The sequence below is a fragment of the Marmota flaviventris genome, chromosome 16 (genome assembly GCF_047511675.1).
Source record: "Marmota flaviventris isolate mMarFla1 chromosome 16, mMarFla1.hap1, whole genome shotgun sequence".
Taxonomy (NCBI): Eukaryota; Metazoa; Chordata; class Mammalia; order Rodentia; family Sciuridae; genus Marmota; species Marmota flaviventris.
In genome coordinates, this window is record NC_092513.1 from 78,856,340 (window position 1) to 78,874,816 (window position 18,477).

Sequence of the window (18,477 nt, forward strand, 5' to 3'; positions counted from 1 at the left end):
GGGGCCTGCTGTGGCTGTGACTCACAGCATGCAGTGGGGTGCCATTTGACTTGGAAACCTGGGACCATTAGTGGTGGCAAATCTTATGGTTGGGTTTTTTTGTTTGTTTGTTTTTGTCCAGTGGATGTGAGGAGGTCTGCTTAGAAGTTATTAACACCATCATTCCTGGTGTTAGATAACGATGCTCTAGAGGCTGGCATGCTAGTCACAGGGAAGGAGAAGGCGGTGAATAGGAGAAAGGAAGATGGGGCTATACACACTAGTCACTCTACTTGGGAGTAAAAAACTTTATTTTTGGAAAATGAAGCCACCTTTGCCCATGGACAGTATATGTGGTTAAGTGCCCACCCTCTCCCCAGGGCTCCTGCTCCTCCCTAACACACACATGCACCAGATGCAGTCTGTGGCACACACCACCTCCTAGGCAGGGTGGCTTCTGCACATGTACCAATGCTGGATGCAGTGCTGACTGTGTGTCCCCTCTATGTCCCAGTGTGGCAAGCCGATGGAGCAGAGCTTCTGTGTTGACTGTGGTGCTAACATAGGAGGTATCAACCACAGACCTCATGCCGGCTTCCAGAGTATCAGGTATGTGGACTCAGCTTCCGTCCCTTGGAGCCTGAGGCTCTGGGCTGTCCATTCCAGCAGATGAATCATATGAGCTATAGGGTCACTAACACCACTGTTCTACATCTGGACTGTGTCATGTTGGGGATCCACGTCAAGCACACCTGTAGTCACGTAGTGCTGAAGCTTTTTTGTTTCTTTGCTTTGTTTTATTTTTGTGGTACTGGGGATGGGACCCGGGGCCTCACACATCCTAGGCAAGAGCTCTGCCATTGAGTTGCACCCCTTCCCTGTTTTGTTTTTTCAATTTGAGAAAAGTGAAAGACAGATATGATCAGTGTTTTTTAAAAACTTTTTGAGTTGTAGATGGATAGCGTGTCTTTATTTTTTCTTTTTTTCACATATAGAACACAATTTTTCATATCTCTGGCTGTACACAAAGTAGAGCCCCATCCTTCGTGTCTTCATACGTGTACTATTTTATTTATTTTTATGCGGTACTAAGGTTGAACCTAGTGCCTTACATGTGCTAGGCCAGCACTCGGCCACTGAGCCCCAGCTCGAGCCCTGTAATCAGTCATATTAACTACAGCCATTCCTCCGTATCTGTGGAGACTTGTTTCCAGGACACTTTCCTCCATAGATACTCAGGTCCAGATGTTCAGTTCCTTTATATGTCATGGCACAGTGTTTGCTTGTGGCCTACAAATATCCTCCTGTAAACCAGTTTTTTTTTTTTTTTTTTTAATGGTACTGGGGATTGAGCCTAAGGTTCTTAAGCACTGAGCCACAACACCAGCCCTTTTTATATTTTATTTAAAGACAGGGTCTTGCTAAGTTGCATAGAGTCTCACTAAGATGCTGAGGCTGGGTTTGAACTTGTGAACCTCCTACCTCAGCCTCCCAAGTCACTGGAATTACAGGTGTGCACCACTGTACTTGGCCTCTCATAGACTTTTTTTTAAAAGAGAGAGAGGGGGAGAGAGAGAGAGAGGGAGAGAGAGAGAATGTTTTAATATTTATTTTTTAGTTTTCTGTGGACACAACATCTTTATTTGTATATGGTGCTGAGGATTGAACCCAGCGAGGCGCGCGTGCCAGGCGAGCATGCTACCGCTTGAGCCACATCCCCAGCCCTCCCATAGACTTTTAAAAAATCATCTCTAGGTTTCTTATTATACTTTATGCAAATTGAATGCTATGTAAATACTCATTTATCATATTTTTAGGAAATAGTGACAAGAAAAGAAAGCTACTCTTCAGTACACAGTTCTTTCTGAATATTTTTGATTCATAGTTGGTTGAATTCACAGGCGCAGAACTGCAGATACATAAGGCTAACTGTACCAGATTCAGAAACTAGATAAAGATCTGACCTTCAGCCAGGAAGATTGGTGCACACTTGTAATCCCAGCTACTCAGGAGGCTGAGGCAGGAGGATTGAAAGTTTGAAGCCAGCTCAGAAAACCTTGTGAGACCCTGTCTTAAAATAAAAATAGAAAGGACTTGGGGTGTAGCTCAAAAGTAGGGTACTTTCTTAGCACATGTGAAGCCCCCACTCAATTCCCAGAACTGAAAACAATAAATAAAAATCTGATCTCACAGTCCCATGCTTGATCCTGAGATGAGTGTGGCTGTCAGAGCTCCCTTAAGATGACATGCAGGACCTTCTACCTCACCGTTTATCTGGCTTTTCTGTTACAAAGCTTAAAGTAGTCTAGACTCTTATCTTCTGAAATCATCAATGTCCTTGAATCTTGAAAACTTTTTCCAGGCTGTATATCCCAGTCTTTGATTTGGGAAAATTGAGAATTATGTAGACAATCCCCACATGGATGCAAAAATGCCCCAAACTTGCTGTCATGAGGAAGGTGTTGGTCTCCATCCTGACACCCTGCACTAATGGCCACAACGTGCAGCCATTTAACATTGGGAAAGTTGCAGAGTTTGGCCATCCAGCTGGTTGGGTCTAAAGAGAGAAGGATGTGGAGGCAGGTGGTCTAGGCTTGGAATAATTGGTTCTTTTAGTGTTTTCTTCAATTCTTGAAACCTAGCTGGGTGTGGTGATGCACACCTATCATCCCAGTCTCAGAGACAGGAGGATTGTGAGTTCAAAGCCAGCCTCAGCAAAAGCAAGGCACTGAGCAACCCTGTCTGTCTAAATAGAATACCAAATAGGGCTGGGAATGTGGCTCAGTGGTCTAGTGCCCCCAAAAATGTGGGGGCTGGGAATGTGGCTCAATGGTTGAGCCCCTGGGTTCAATCCCTAATACCATTACCAAAACCAACCAAACAAACAAACAAACAAAACAAAACAACAAAAAAAACTGGGAACCTAGTCGTTAAGATGTGAGGGTGAGGCCCTGGAGCTGAGGAGAAACAGACATCTCTAGTCTTCACCCTGTTTCCTCTCATCCTTTCCAGAGACAGCACAGACAGAACCAAGACTGGCCATGTGCTGGGCCACCCGCAACCCAGAGATGTCATAGTAGTGTCTGACCGAGACCTGTCCCCAGTCATCTTCATTCTCATGCGCCTACTCACTCATCTGGCTATGCTTTTGGGAGCCACTCAAAATCCCGAGGTATAAGATGCTACCACTAGACTCTCTTATGTTGCTATAGGAAGAACCTGCTGTGTTTGCATCCAGTCCTTTTGTCTACAAAGTCCTAGCCACCTAGGGATTTTCCACAGGGTAATGCAAAAGTTATAGATCCTACTTTTCCCTCTGGGGCATATGATGCAATTGGGGAACTACTCCTCAGATTATGGAAAATCTTCTTCATTTTTTTAATTTTTAAAATCTGTTTTAACTGACACAAAACAATTACACGTTTGTTACAGTGTGACATCTTAGCATGTGTATACAAGGTGCAACAATCAGATCATAAAGTCTACTCAGAGTATACAACTCTGTCCATGCCCACACCTGGTCATGGGGAGGTGGTGGGACCCTGTCACCTAAACCCTTGTGGTGGCTGCAGGAGGTGCAGGGCAGCATTCCCTGCTGCACTGGGATGACATCAGAGCCAGCAATCTCTGGCTCTACTCACCTGCCTCCCTTCCTCTGCTGCCTGCGTCATGCTGAGAGCACCCTGACCTCACCTAGAAACCCCCCTCTCCCCAGTGCTGGTGCTTCGCTCCCTTGGCTTCTCACTGTGTCCTCTACACACTGATCTCACTACACGTCTTGTCTCGTTGCCCTCACAGGCTGTGATAAATATCATCAAGCCTCCAGTGAGTGACCCAAAAGGATTCCTGCAGCAGCACATCCGGAGAGACTTGGAGCAGTTGACAAAGATGCTGGGGAAGAGTGCCGACGAGACCACCCATGTGGTCCACCTCATGCTGCGCTGCCTTCTCAAAGAGCAGCACCCACTCCCTGACTGGAGTAAGCAAGGGATGTGGGCTGGGCATAACTGCCAGGAGGCCAGGCTCCCTCAGCTCCTGGTGAATGGCATGACAGGAGTGGGAGCAAGCGCTCTGCTCTCCTTGCGGGGGCTGGAGGGGCTGCTGCGCTCCTCCACACACCACCTGCCTGGCTGGGGCCTGCAGCACTGATACCTGGTGCTTGTGCATGCACCATTAACCTGTGCCCTGGGAGCACGTGGCACCCCAGCAGGTGACATGTCCCACTTCTGCTTTCCAGAGATGTCACACTTGTACCCTGACCTAATATGTACATGTACACAATTTGTTACATAAACAAAGGAAGCTACAAAACACTGTCTGCTGAGCTAACTCTTCTACTCTAAACATTTAAATCCAGGCCAAAAGCAAAGGTCTGTGAGGGGACTCTGTAAGTGGTTATCTGAGTGGCATTAGAAGGGATTTCAGTTTCTTCTTGCTTACTTGCAAAAATCTTTTAAAACGATCATTGTACCATTGTAGAACAATGTTATTTAAAAGCATACAGATAATAACAGTAGCAATAAAATGTCTGTTACCACCACCGGAGAATCTGTTCCACTTCAGGGGTGTCTTCATCAGAAACCAGCATTAGCATGTCCTTCCCATCTTAGCAACACTGATTTTGCCGAGCACCTCTTGTTCTGGTGTGGCTTCCACAGCACATGGACTCGGGAGCCCTAACCTGCTGCCAGCTCCCCAGGACCACCTTTGTCTACAGGCCTGGGGGCAGCAGTGAGGTGGCTCTGGGTAGCTGTCAGCATTGCTGTGCCCCTAGGCTTTTGAGTTCTTAGCCATTTGTTTAAAATACTTTCAAGGCCACAGCTGTGGCCTGGAGGGTTGTCAGAAGACTAAAGTGTCTTCACAAGGCCTGGAGGCTGGTGAACTTAGGAAGTTATCACCCCAAAAGGGGGACTATCTCTATTAACATTATTCAGTGTTTACTGTATAGAGAGCACTGCTTTTTGTTTCTTGGGTAACAGACACATTTTGATTTTTTTTGTAGGACATTTAAATTTTGATGTGAAATTGTCCAAAAAAGGACATAGAAACAATTGGGAAAAACATGTCAAAGCTCTTCTTCTACCTGAACTGGAGGTAAGTGGTGAGTGGTGACCACTCCTTAGCCCTCTCTCCAGGAGGGGGTCCCATTCATCTGTGAGCACTGTTGGCCCACTGTCCTCAGGAGGGCTGTCAGAGGCCTTACCTGGAGAAACCCCTCCTTCTGCTATCCCCCTCCTGCACTAGTCTTAGGTAAGGCCAAGGATTATCAGGAGTTCCCATAGGTCAGATGGCAGCCTGCTCCACTGCTTTTTATAGCAGGATGTGAAAGTAAGAGGCAGAGACCCTCCAGAAATGCATCAACAATCTCTCTGGATTCGTGACTGCTCTGCTGAGAACATCACAGAGCTGACTATCCACAGCAGGACAGGGAAGTCAGGAAGCAAAAGGGCAGTGAAATAAAGGCCCCAAGTCTCACTCTGTTTGTAGAGGCAAAAACCTTATGTACAAGGAACCCCCCAATCAGTGAACGATGGCAAAAGCAAGCATCCGGGTTGTGCAGGCAGATTCCTAAGGAGCTACCGTGGGTCCAAGAGCTACCTGGTTGTCTGTGACAATGTCTCACTTGCAGAATGCTGTGTCATTTCTTTATCCAGCATCTAGATAAGACCCTGCTGACTGTGAGCACACTCATCAGCCAGGATGAGCGCATCAGCTCTAGCCCTGTGGCCAGAATCATATATGGTGACCCTGCAAGCTTCTTGCCCCAGCTGCCCCAGAAAAGTGAGGCTCATTGCTCAAAGATTTGGAGCTGCAGGAAGAAGATCACAGTCGAGTACCTCCAGCACGTTGTGGAGCAGAAGAACGGCAAGGAGATGGTGCCCGTGCTCTGGCAGTTCCTGCAGAAGGTGTGTCTGCTTCATGGGCTGCCCCCTTTTCCTGGTAGACTTCCCCTGAGGATGGGAGGCTCTGTGCCTGGGTTCAAAGTCATCATTTCTAGAGGCAGAATCCTAAGCAACCCCATCAGCACTGTGATTCTGAATGCAAGGCCTGTATCAGGAGTCTTAGGGAAGAGCGCAGAGATCTTAAGACACGTCTGCTGAAGTCACAGGAGTAATATGCACATTACCTAGTGCACAGTGAGGTTAGCAGTGATCTCTAAGGAAGGCCAGGAGAGACCACCCTGGTTACTCGACTGTGATACCTTGTGTTCATCCCCAGAAGCTGAGTAGGTGGTCACCAGCAAGTGCCTGCTGAACAGTCAAAAATGTACACCAAGGGGCTGGGGTTGTGGCTGAGCCATAGAGCTCTCTCCTAGCACGTGCGAGGCACTGGGTTCAATCCTCAGCACCACATAAAAATGAATAAATAAAATAAAGGTATTGTGTCCAACTACAATTAAAAAATATTAAAAACAAAGAATGCACACCAAAACCAAACCAGAGCCCTCCCTGTGCCCTGCAGGTGGAAGGCAGTGTGCTGCATGATGGGGCTGCAGACCCAGAAACCATCCCCAGCTTTCGCCCACTTGAGCTCTCCTGGGCCACAGTAGAGGTTCACACCACCTCCTTCATGGACCAGTACCACAGCTGGCAGGGAACAGAATGATTGGGGAATGTCTGGTACTCACACTAGGAAGGACTCCATGTTAGTGTTGTGATCTCTTAGTAAGACACGGTCTTATTTGAGTGAGGGTGCTGGATCCTGGCCCTTCAGAACAAAACCCAAAATCACATCAGCTACCACTGCAGTAGCCCTTGGTCTTTCCTTTCAGCAGCCTCACACCCAACCATGGGCCCAAGAGTCAATTTTTAAAAAAATTTTTCTCAAATTACTTATTTTTATTAATTCATTAGTTGTATACATAATGGGAATCGGTGTGAAATTTCCATGTATGCATATAGCATGCATTCATCTTGTCTTTGTGTCTGGCTTGTTTCACTTAACATAATATCATCTGGTTCTATCCATTTTGCTGAAAATGACAGGAGTTCATTTTTCTTATAGCTGAATCATATTCTATTATGTATTTAAACCACATCTTCTTTATGCATTCATCTGCTGATAGCCTCTAGGCTGATTCTGTGTCTTATTGTGAATGGTGCCACATAAACATGAGCATGCAGTACCTCTTTGATACCTGATTTCCTTTGGAGTAGGATAGTTGGATCACATGGTAGATCTTTTTTTAGTTTGATGAACCTCCATACTGTTCTCTATTATGAGGTATTAATTAACAGTTGTACCCTAAGCATGAACAGCACCATCCAACAGTATGGTGTCTTGGATGGAATAAAAGTTGGAAGAATGAGAAAGCAGCAGCAGATGCAAGCTCCATTCTTCTTGAATGGTTTCTTGATTGCTGCTGTGATCACCTGAGGATATCAGACTCTCGCTCCTTCACTCTTCCAAAGTGGACTCTGCCAGTGATTGATTGTCCAGGTAGTTTCCAGAAGTCTTTGGTACTGGACTGTGGTAGCAACATCAATCCCTCTTGTTCTGAGGCTTCTGCTTCTTGGACTGCAATGGTTCCTCCAGCTCCCCAGCCTGCAGATGGCCTTTGTGGACTACCCAGCTTTTGGTTGTATAAGACATTCTAATAAATCCCCTTTTGATAACCATTAAAAAAACAGTTGTACCAGAAATATATTAGATTTCCTTTTTCTCTTCATCTATGCTAGCATTTATTATTTTATGTTTGGGTTCATCTATTTTTAGGTGTGGGGGACTAGTGGCAATGGAACCCAGGGCCTTCTTGGGCTTCCTAAGCAAGCAAGCAATGCTCTACTTCTGAGCGACAGCCCCCCTTTCCTGCTTTTTTTTTTTTTTAAGACAAGGTCTCACTAAATTGCCTAGACTAACTTAGAACTTGCTGAGGCTGGCCTTAAACTTGTGATCCTCCTGCCTAAGGCTCCCAAGTAGCTGGGATTACACACCTACTTTATTATTTTTTTTAATAAGAGTCATTCTAACTATGGTAGGATGGCATCTCATTGTAGTTTTGATTTGCATTTCCTTGATGGCTATTATATTGAGCATTTTTTCATATATTTGTTAACCACTTATATTTCTTCTTTTGAGAATTGTCTATTCAGATCATTTGCTCACGTTTAAATTGGATTACTTTGATTTTTAAAAAATTTTGAGTTATATATTCTGGGTATTTGCCTGTTGTCAGGTGAAGAGTTGGCAGCTATTTCTCCCATTCTGTAGGTTGTCCCTTCACTCTGTTGGTTGTTTCCTTTGCTGTGCAGAAACTTTTTAATTTGATGTGATCCCATTTGTCATTTTGCTCTTACTTCCTTTGATTTGGGGGTCCTATCCAGAAACCCATCACCTGTACCAATGTCTTGGAGTGTTTCCCCTGTTTTTCTGCTGATAGCTTCAGAGGTCAAGTCTTACATCTGGGTCTTTGGTCATCTAGAGTTGATTCTTGTGCAAACTGAGAGATGGGGCCCAGCTCAGTCCTTGAGGCAGCTTTTCATTAGAGGAGGGCGGGGACTTGATCCAGTTCATCCTACATCCCTTACCACTTGGTGAAAGGATGGGATGACCCCTTTCCCACTTGCAAGCTTCAGGGTATAATCATGTAAAACAACCCACTGACCAAATTAAACTACACAGAAAGTCCCCAGCCTGCCCTAAAATCTATACACCCCATGTTGTTTCTCAATTAAATAGAGGAAGTGTTACTGAGCCATCTTCTCTTCTCCAGGAGGCAGAACTGAGACTGGTGAAATTCTTACCTGAGATTTTGGCCCTGCAAAGGGATCTAGTGAAACAATTCCAGAATGTTCCAGAAGATGAATATCCCTGTTCCATCAGGAGTTTTATTAGCAGTCACAGTTCAGGTATGACTGCTGTCTGCTGCAACCAAAGGTCAGGACCATCCATGTTTGGTGGTTCAAAAGGATCATTCAGGCTGGGACATGAGGGTGGGGCTCAGGTCCTAAGGTAGCGAAAGAGGCAAAGGATGCCAAATCACAGAGATGGCCATGAGCCACTGCTGTGGCTAGAAAGCCCTCAGCCTCTCCAGCTTCTCATACAGCCTAAAACTTGAAACTCAGGCATGCTGCTTGCTGAGTGAGGGAAGGTTCAGGGTCAGGTTCTTGGGAGCACGCCTTGTGGTCTGACCCTGGCCAGGGTAGTGGTAGGGGTTGTTTCCATGGGGTCTTACCAGGTGTTGTGTTCAACAGAGGGGCTGAGGCAGCTGTTCCACAACAGGATCACCACCTTCCTGTCCACGTGGAATGCCCTGAGGCGGTCACTGGAGACCAACGGTAAGTGTCCTCCTCCACGTGGCTCTGCCAGCACCCTGATGTGTGTGTGGCAACGCAACCTGTTGATGGATTTTTGTGCTGGAATACCTGAATCAACCTCCAAAGTCACCCTCAGTCATCTTTAGTCTATAAATATGGAATCAGAAAGGAGTTGGGGGCACTAGAAACTTAACAGCCAGGGCCTAGATCTTTGGACGTGGCTGCCCGTGGCTGCCCTTCTCTTCCCCTGCCTCCAGACAAACGCCTGGAGCAACATCCCTTTGCTTAGTAATGACCCTGTCTTTTAAAGGTGAAATCAAGTTACCTAAAGGCTACTACAACTCTGAGTTGGATCTGGACACAGATTTTAAGGTCATCCTGCCCCGACGTCGGGGCCTGGGCCTCTGCTCAACTGCATTAGTCAGCTACTTGATTAATCTACATAATGAAATCATCTACACGATGGAGAAGTTCTCCAAGGAAAACAACAGGTACCGCGTAAACTCACCACCCCTGCCACCAAGATGGGCTGCAGACTCTAGCCAGCAAAAGCTCCTGTCCCCTAGATCCTCTCTCAGCCTTCCTCAATAAAGCCCCGTATTTGCACATGGTTTTCACTTGCTTACACTATAAGGGCAGAAGCAGGAGCATATGCCCCAAAGCCCTAGGCCTCACACACCTGCTCTGGACACCAAGACCTGTATCTTGTGTCCCTCAGCTATTCCGTGGATGCCTCAGAGGTCACTGACCTGCATGTTGTCAGTTACGAAGTGGAGCGGGACCTGATGCCTCTGATTCTCTCCAACTGCCAGTATCAAGTGGAGCAAGGTGGGGAGACCTCACAGGAATTTGACCTGGAGAAGATCCAGCGGCAGATCAGCAGCCACTTCCTCCAGGGCAAGCCCAGGCTGACCCTCAAGGTAGGCTGGGCCCTCTGCCAATGATTTGCTGTAGTTATGAACAGCCCTTGTGAGTTTCAGGGGGAACAGACAAGTGACACCCAGGATCTTGTCTGTGTTATCTCCTCCCCACTAGTGATCTGTGGTCCCTATGCCTTCTCTGGGCCGGGAGGCATAGGGACCACAGACCAGCTCTCTTCCGTATCACCATCACTATCTGCACCTGTCCTCCAGGGCAGCCTCAAGTCTCAGTGGACTGGGTTTCCACCACAGTTAATGGCACCACCAAGAAGACCTCACTGCTGCCCCCCCTTCAGTTGCATATGCAGTCCGTGCCCAGGAACCACCACGCAGAACTTCCCCATTGCCTCGTCCTCTAACTGCCATGGCCTTGGCTTCACTTCAGAGCATTCAGCCGTCAGTCCAGCTGCCCAGTGCCAGCAGCACCACTTCATCTTCGTCTCCTGCCAGAATGCCCCCATGCGGGGAGCATCAGTGCAGGCACCCCTGGAAATGGGCGGTCAGGAACCCTCACCCCCAGCCAGTCCACAGCATGTGGACAGTGTTACATGGCCTCCACCACACTCCCCCATCTGGCACAGAGGCCCTGTCACCTGGCCCTAGCTCGACCTTCCAGGTGTCTCCAGCCCTTTCCTTCCTTTCTGCATCAAACCCTGTGAACTGCCTCCCGACTCCCTGAACACAGTGGCATTTCTGTACTGTCCCTTACCGTGGCTGCACTCATCCTTCCAGGTCCAGTCAGGTGTCATTCTCAGATGTATTTATTCCTTCATTGTAGTCAGCCTGTCAGTTGTTTGAGCCTAAAGCCATTTTTAATTCATCCTGACAGTGGCTGCCTTGTGCACAGTCTCTGCTCAGTGTTGCTGGATAGATCACAAATGCGCACATTCCCATTCCTGTTCCTCCAGCGCTCTTCCTCTCTTGTGGTCGGCAGATACACTGTTCTACAGGGCAATATCTGCAAGGTCACTGTAGCCAGGCTGGATTTCTTGTGTTACTGTGTCCAAAGAGTACGGGTGGAACAGTCATCAGAACACAACAAAGTTACATGCCTTGCCCAGGAATATACTGTCCGGCTTGGTACTTCCACTGAGTCACTGCTGAAGAATACATCTGTCATCAGATGGAAGCCTCCTCTATTTTAATTTCCAAAAACTTTTTTTTCTTTCTCACTTAGGGGATACCCACGCTGGTCTATAGACATGACTGGAACTTCGAACATCTCTTTGTGGACATCAAGAACAAAATGGCACAGGTGGTCGTGATAAACCCTCACTTGCAGGGTTGTTCCATCCACATACGTAAGGACAGTACGATCTCCTCCTGGTGTCTGCTGTGAGCACCAGGCTTTCTGGCTCCCTGAGGAGCTTAGGGAGCCCAGAGCTCAGAGAGGCAAGCAGGATGGCAGATCACCAAACTTTCTTGATGAGAACAGACCAACCCCTTGGGGGTTGTTTTCTCAATGATGATATCATGACCAGATATCAATGTCCAGCAGCAGATCAGCAGCTGCTTCAGGTGCTAAAGGTTACTCCTGCTCCTTAGGTTCTGCTACCGACAAGTGGAGAGGCTCTTGTGCCTCTCCGTGTCCTCATGGATCATGTGGAGGATTCAGTTAACTTGGGCCCATTTCTGTGCAAAGTCTGAAAGGCTGAGGCCCTCAGCATCAGCTCAAGCACAGGGATCAGCTCTTACCACAAGTGCTGGATAGCTGGCCCCGCCTGTGCTGGCAGCTCACAGTCAGGCTCTTACCAAGCAGGAGAAGCAATAGCTGACCCAAGACTCTGTCCTGATTTTGGTTTCAGAGCCCCCTCCCCAAGTCGGCCATGGGTGCCATCAGTGGAGAGCTTCGGTCCTACAGCGATGTCTGTGAAGCACTCTCTATCATAGAGGTCACTCTGGGCTTTCTAGGCACAGCTGGTGGGGATCCAAATATGCACCTAAATGTGTATGTCCAAGACATCCTGCGAATGAGCCACCAAACAACTCCGGTTTTAAAGGTAGGTCTTGTGTGCTTTTCAAGGAGAATCAGCGTCACCTCGTCTTAGTTTCCTGCCAGAATGCCACCACGCAGGAGCCTGGTGCAGGCATCTGTGGAAAGGGGTGGTCAGGAACCCCACCCCTCACCAGTCCACAGAATTTCAGTGCACACTGGGGACAGGAGAGGCAGGGACGCTCAGTGCTGACCACCTAGTAGAGCAGGATGCACAGGTGACTGAGGACATTGACTGCCTGCTCAGTGTATGATACTCACAGTTACAAGCTGCTGCAGGAGGGGGAGACTCTCAGATGTTTCCAAGATGAGGCAGGTAGACTCGTGGATGGAACAGAGATGGCCTCATGAAGAAAATAGACAAAATTAGGGAGGAGTGCCCTTGGGTACCACTCAGAGTGAGCCTTCACTCCTACTTGGGACTCTCTTCCTTTTCCAGGCTTTAAGCAGATGTCAGTTAAAACACGCTGTTGCCCTCTGGCAGTTCCTCTCTGCTCATAAGTCGGAACAGCTGCTGCGACTGGAGAAAGTGAGTCTGCCCTGCCTCTGCCCAGACTGAGGGTGCCGCACACTGGTCCCAGGCTTTGATGTTGTACTTGTTCATCTTTTTTAGGATCCCTTTTGGGAAATCAGTTCTAGGTACAAAGCAGACCTCAGCCCAGAAATTGCTAAGCTCCTCAGCACCTTCCTGAATCACACAGACCTAGATGCTTTCCTCATGGAGCTCCATGAGCTGATGGTGTTGAAACTAAGAAACACCCAGACCCAGGAGAGCTTCAACCCTGAATGGAGGTAGGGTGTGCACACCGAGAATGTTTGGCATCTCCCTTGACATGAAGGTAGTTCCACCTTGCCACAGGACCCTCTGTCTACTGTTCTCCATCACCAGAGCAACTGAAAACTTATTTCTTTGATTTTAATCTTTTGGGGACTTCTAAAAAGATAACTATGAAATCATATATGCTCATTATAACAAGTAGACCTAACTATGTCAAAGAAGTGTGCATTTTAGATTAGGTAGATTAAGCTACACCAATGTGTGAAATCTGAAATATCCAAAATTATGTGAATTTTACATTTGTGTCAATCTAATGGCCAAAAAATGGTGTCTTGTTTTCACTTGTTTTCCTACCTACTTCTGTGGCTGGGCACATTTTTAAATCTATCACCATTTGTTTATCATCCTCTGAAATAGCTCTTGGTAGCTTCTGGTTATTGGGCAGGGCACTTGATCTGTTTTTTTGTTCTTTCTTTTTTTTAGTGCCAGAGATTGAACCCATGGTTACTTAGCTACTGAGCTGCATCCCCAGGTCTTTTTATTTTTTAATTTGAGATAGGACCTCATCATTGCTAAGGCTGGTCTCAACTATGTGATCCTCCTACCTTAGCCTCCTGAGTTGCTGGGATTGCAGGCATATGCCACCGCCCCTAACCAGTTTATCCCTTTTAAAAAAATATTTTTTAGTTGTAGATGGACACAATATCTTTATTTATTTATTATTTTTTTATTGGTTGTTCAAAACATTACAAAGCTCTTGACATATCATATTTCATACATTTGATTCAAGTGGGTTATGAACTCCCATTTTTACCCCTTATACCGATTGCATTATTTATTCTTATATGGTGTTAAGAATCAAACTCAGGGCCTCATGCATGCGAGGCAAGCACTCTATCACCGAGCCACAACTCCAGCCCTTATCTCACTCTTTTTAAAAAATATTTATTTTTAGTTGTAGATGGACACAGTGTGTTTGTTTTATTTATTTACATGTGGTGCTGAGAATCAAACCCAGGTGAGTGCTCTACCCAGCCCCTTTATCTCTTTTTTAATGATTTGTAAAAAGCTCTTTGTATAGAATAGATTATTTCCTTTGATCTACATGTTACGATTGATAGAATTAAGAAGTCAATTGATAGGATTTTTTCGTAAAGCCTCTGTGGGGCTGGGTGCAGTGGTGCGTGTCTGTAATCTTAGGAGCTCAGGAGGATTTTAAGTTCAAAGCCAGCCTCAGCAACTCAGCAAGGCCCTATCTCTAAATAAAATATTGAAAAGGGGTGGAGATGTGGCTGGGGTTGTGGCTCAGTGGTGGAGCACTTGCCTAGCATGTGTGGGGCACTGGGGTCGCTCCTTAGCATCACATATAAATAAACAAAATAAAGCTATTGCTTTTATCTACAACTAAAAATATATTTCTTTTAAAGTGTGAGGGGTGGGTAGGGATGTGGCACAGTGGCTAAGCACCCCTGGGTTTAATCCCCAGTACTTCCCCTGCCCTCCCAAAAAGCTGCCACGGGGACATACTTCCTTATCACATCCCAGGGTGCTAAGCCATACTGTTTTCTCCTGCTGCTTTTACAGTTCTACATTGCACATTTCTTTCATTAGTCAGTTCACTTTTGTGTGTGCTATGAGGCAGGTATTTCACTTGGCTGGCTTTCTGGATGGACAGTCAGGCTACATTTGCTGTTTCTGCCCTCAGGCCGCATGGCACATGCCTGTACAGTAAAGTTCCCCTTTCTAGAGAATTTGCAACCTTTGGTAAGATAAACCATGAGAGGGAACACTTTCCTTTTTCTGAGTGGCAAAGCTTTGTTTCTGATGCAGCCAGACAGGCCCATCAGTGGAGTGCCTGAAATGGCCTAGCTGAGCATCATCGAGGAAGCTCCACCCCCCAGAAGCCCTGAGCCTAGGACTCCGAGTCCAGCTCAGGAACTGGGCAGCTGGCTGACCTGAAGCTGACCCTAAGTATTTTTGGTCTTAGCACCCCAGTCCTATAAAGAATGAGAGCTGATAGGCTCCTGAATACTCTAAACACTGTCTCTTGTGCCTGATTTTTCAGCCTGAGGGACACTCTGATGAGTTACATGGAAACCAAAGAGAGTGAAGTTCTTCCAGAAATGGAATCCCAGTTCCCAGAAGAGATACTGCTGTCCAGCTGCGTCTCTGTATGGAAAGTGGCAGTTGCATGGAAACAGGACCGGCAAGCAAAATAGGACTCTCTACTCTGTCCCTTTATGTGGTGGGGACATAGCTCCCCTCCCCTCCACTGTGCCTCAAGGGCACCTGGAAAGACAGTGTTGGAATAGCACTGAATTCAAGGCCAGCATGCACTGTGCCAGCTGATGGATTTTTTTTTTAACTTTTTATTGATTTTACTTTTTTTTTTTTTTTTAAATACACAACAGCGGAGTGTATTACAATTCTTATTACACATATAGAGCACAAATTTTCATACCTTTGTATAAAGTATGTTCACGCCATTTTATGTCTATATACATGTACTTTTGTTGCATTACAATTCTTATTATACATAATCACCACATTTTTTTCAAATCTCTGTTTGTATACACCCAATTCATGTCTTCATACATGCACTTTGGATAATGATGTCCATCACATTCCACCATCCTTGCTAATCTCCTTCTTCCTCCCTTCCCCTCCCTCCCCTCTTCCCTATCTAGGATTCATCTATTTGTCCCATGTTCCCCCTCTCTTCCCCATTGTGAGTCAGCCTCCCAATATCAGAGAAAACATTCGGCATTGGTTTTTTTGGGGGGATTGGCTAACTTCACTTAGCATTATCTTCTCCAATGCCATCCATTTACCTGCAAATGCCATGATTTTATTCTCTTTTATTGCTGAGTAAAATTCCATTGTGTATATATGCCACATTATTTTTATCCATTCATCCACTGAAGAGTATCTAGGTTGACTCCACAGTTTAGCTATTGTGAATTGAGTTGCTATAAACATTGATGTGGCTCTGTCCCTGTAGTATGCTATTTTTAAGTTCTTTGGGTATAGTCTGAGGAGTAGGATAGCTGGGTCAAATGATGATTCCATTCCCAGATTTCCAAGGAATCTCCATACTGCTTTCCATATTGGCTGCACCAATTTGCAGTTCCACCAGCAATGTATGAGTGTACCTTTTCCCCCACCTCCTCACCAACACTTATTGTTATTTGTCTTCATAATAGTTGCCATTCCAACTGGTGTGAGATGATATCTTAGAGTAATTTTGATTTGCATTACTCTGATTGCTAGAGATGATGAGCATTTTTTCATATATTTGTTGATTGATTGTATGTCCTCTTCTGAGAAGTGTCTGTTCAGGTCCTTGGCCCATTTGTTGATTGGGTTATTTGTTTGTTTGTTTTTTTTTTTTTTTGGTGCTTAGCTTTTTGAGTTCTTTATATATCCTAGAGAATAGTGCTGTATCTGATGTATGAGGGGTAAAAATTTGCTCCCAGGATGTAGGCTTCTCTGTTCACCTCACAGATTGTTGCTTTTGCTGAGAAGAAATTTTTTAGTTTGATTCCATCCTATTTATTGATTCTTGGTTTTAATTCTTGTGCTATAGGAGTCTTATTAAGGAAGTTGGGCCATAATCCCACATGATGAAGATTAGAGCCTACTTTTTCTTCTATTAGACGCAGAGTCTCTGGTTTAATTCCTAGGTCCTTGATCCATTTTGAGTTAAGTTTTGTGCATGGTGAGAGATAGGGGTTTAATTTCATTAAAACTGCAAATGGATTTCCAGTTTTCCCAGCACCATTTGTTGAAGAGGCTATCTTTTCTCCAATGCATGTTTTTGGTACCTTTGTCTAATATAAGATAATTGTAATTTTGGGGTTAATTTCTGTGTCCTCTATTCTGTAACATTGGTCTACCAGTCTATTTTGGTGCCAGTACCATGCTGTTTTGTTACTATTGCCCTGTAGTATAGTTTAAGGTCTGGTATAGTGATGCCACCTGTTTCACTCTTCCTGCTAAGGATTGATTTAGCTATTCTGGATCTCTTATTTTTCCAGATGAATTTCATGATTTATTTTTCCATTTCTATTAGGAATTCCATTGTGATTTTGTTCAGAATTGCATTAAATCTGTATAGTGCTTTTGGTACTATGGTCATTTTGATAATATTAATTCTGCCTATCCAAGTGCGAGGTAGATGTTTCTATCTTCTAAGGTCTTCTTTGATTTCTCTCTTTAGGGTTCTGTAGTTTTCTTTGTATAGCTCTTTCACCTCTTTCATTAAGTTGATTCCCAAATATCTTATTTTTTTTTTTGAGGTTATTGTGAATGGGGTAGTTTTCCTCATTTCCTTCTCAGAAGTATTGTCAGTGATATATAGAAATGCCTTTGATTTATGGATGTTGATTTTATATCCTGCTACTTTGCTGAATTCATTTACTAGTTCTAAAAGTTTTCTGATGGAGTTTTTTGGGCCTTCTAGGTATAGAATCATATCATCAGTAAATAGTGCTAATTTAAGTTCTTCTTTTCCTATACATATCCCTTTGATTTCTTTCATCTAATTGCTCTGGCCAGTGTTTCAAGAACTATGTTGAATAGAAGTGGTGAAAGAGGGCATCTCTGTCTTGTTCCAGTTTTTAGAGGGAATGCCTTCAATTTTTCTCCATTTAGAGTGATGTTGTTCTGAGGCTTAGCGTAGATAGCCTTTACGATATTGAGATATGATCCTGTTATCCCTAGTTTTTCTAGTATGTTGAATATAAAGGAGTGCTATATTTTGTCAAATGCTTTTTCTGTGTCTATTGAGATGATCACATGCTTCTTATCTTTAAGTCTATTGATGTGATGAATTACATTTATTGATTTCCATATTATGAGCCAACCTTGTATCCCTAGGGTGAATCCACTTGATGATGGTGCACAATCTTTTTGATGTTTTTCTATTCGATTTGCCAGGATTTTGCAAATCGAATAGAAAAACATCAAATTTTTGCATCTATGTTCATTAGAGATATTGGTCTGAAGTTTTCTTTCTTTGATGTGTCTTTGCCTGGTTTTGAGACCAGGGTGATATTGGCCTCATAGAATGAGTTTGGAATTACTGCCTCTTTTTCTCTTTCCTGCAATAAATTGAAGAGTAGTTGTATTGGTTTTTCTTTAAAGATCTTGTAGAATTTGGCTGTGTATCCATCTGGTCCTGGACTTTTCTTGGTTGGTAAGCTTTTTATGGTTTCTTCTATGTCCTCACTTGATATTGGTCTGTTTAGATTGTGTATATCTTTCTGACTCAATCTGGGCAAATTGTATGACTTAATAAATTTGTCAATGCCTTCAATGTCTTCTATCTTATTGGAGTATAAGATTTCAAAATAATTTCTAATTATCCTCTGTATTTCTGTAGTGTCTGTTGTGATATTAACTTTTTCATTATGTATACTGGTAATTTTTGTTCTCTCTTTCCTTCTCTTCATTAGCGTGGCTAAGAGTCTGTCAATTTTATTTATTTTTTCAAAGAACCAACTTTTTGTTTTGTCAATTTTTTCAATTGTTTCTTTTGTCTCGATTTCA

General features: G+C 44.7%; 1 protein-coding gene across 1 annotated transcript in view; it reads left to right on the forward strand.

The window, feature by feature from the left end:
* Positions 1 to 15,919, forward strand: part of LOC114081929 (E3 ubiquitin-protein ligase RNF213-like) — a 69,074-nt gene extending 53,155 nt beyond the window's left edge. The window contains 14 exon segments of the mRNA XM_071602621.1: positions 494 to 588; positions 2,992 to 3,151; positions 3,778 to 3,958; positions 4,982 to 5,073; positions 5,634 to 5,885; positions 8,693 to 8,828; positions 9,174 to 9,257; positions 9,547 to 9,727; positions 9,955 to 10,156; positions 11,334 to 11,411; positions 11,962 to 12,156; positions 12,589 to 12,678; positions 12,763 to 12,941; positions 14,993 to 15,919. Of these exon segments, the coding sequence (XP_071458722.1) occupies positions 494 to 588; positions 2,992 to 3,151; positions 3,778 to 3,958; positions 4,982 to 5,073; positions 5,634 to 5,885; positions 8,693 to 8,828; positions 9,174 to 9,257; positions 9,547 to 9,727; positions 9,955 to 10,156; positions 11,334 to 11,411; positions 11,962 to 12,156; positions 12,589 to 12,678; positions 12,763 to 12,941; positions 14,993 to 15,146 (2,079 nt within the window). The 3' untranslated portion in view covers positions 15,147 to 15,919.
* The last annotated feature ends 2,558 nt before the right edge of the window (positions 15,920 to 18,477 follow it).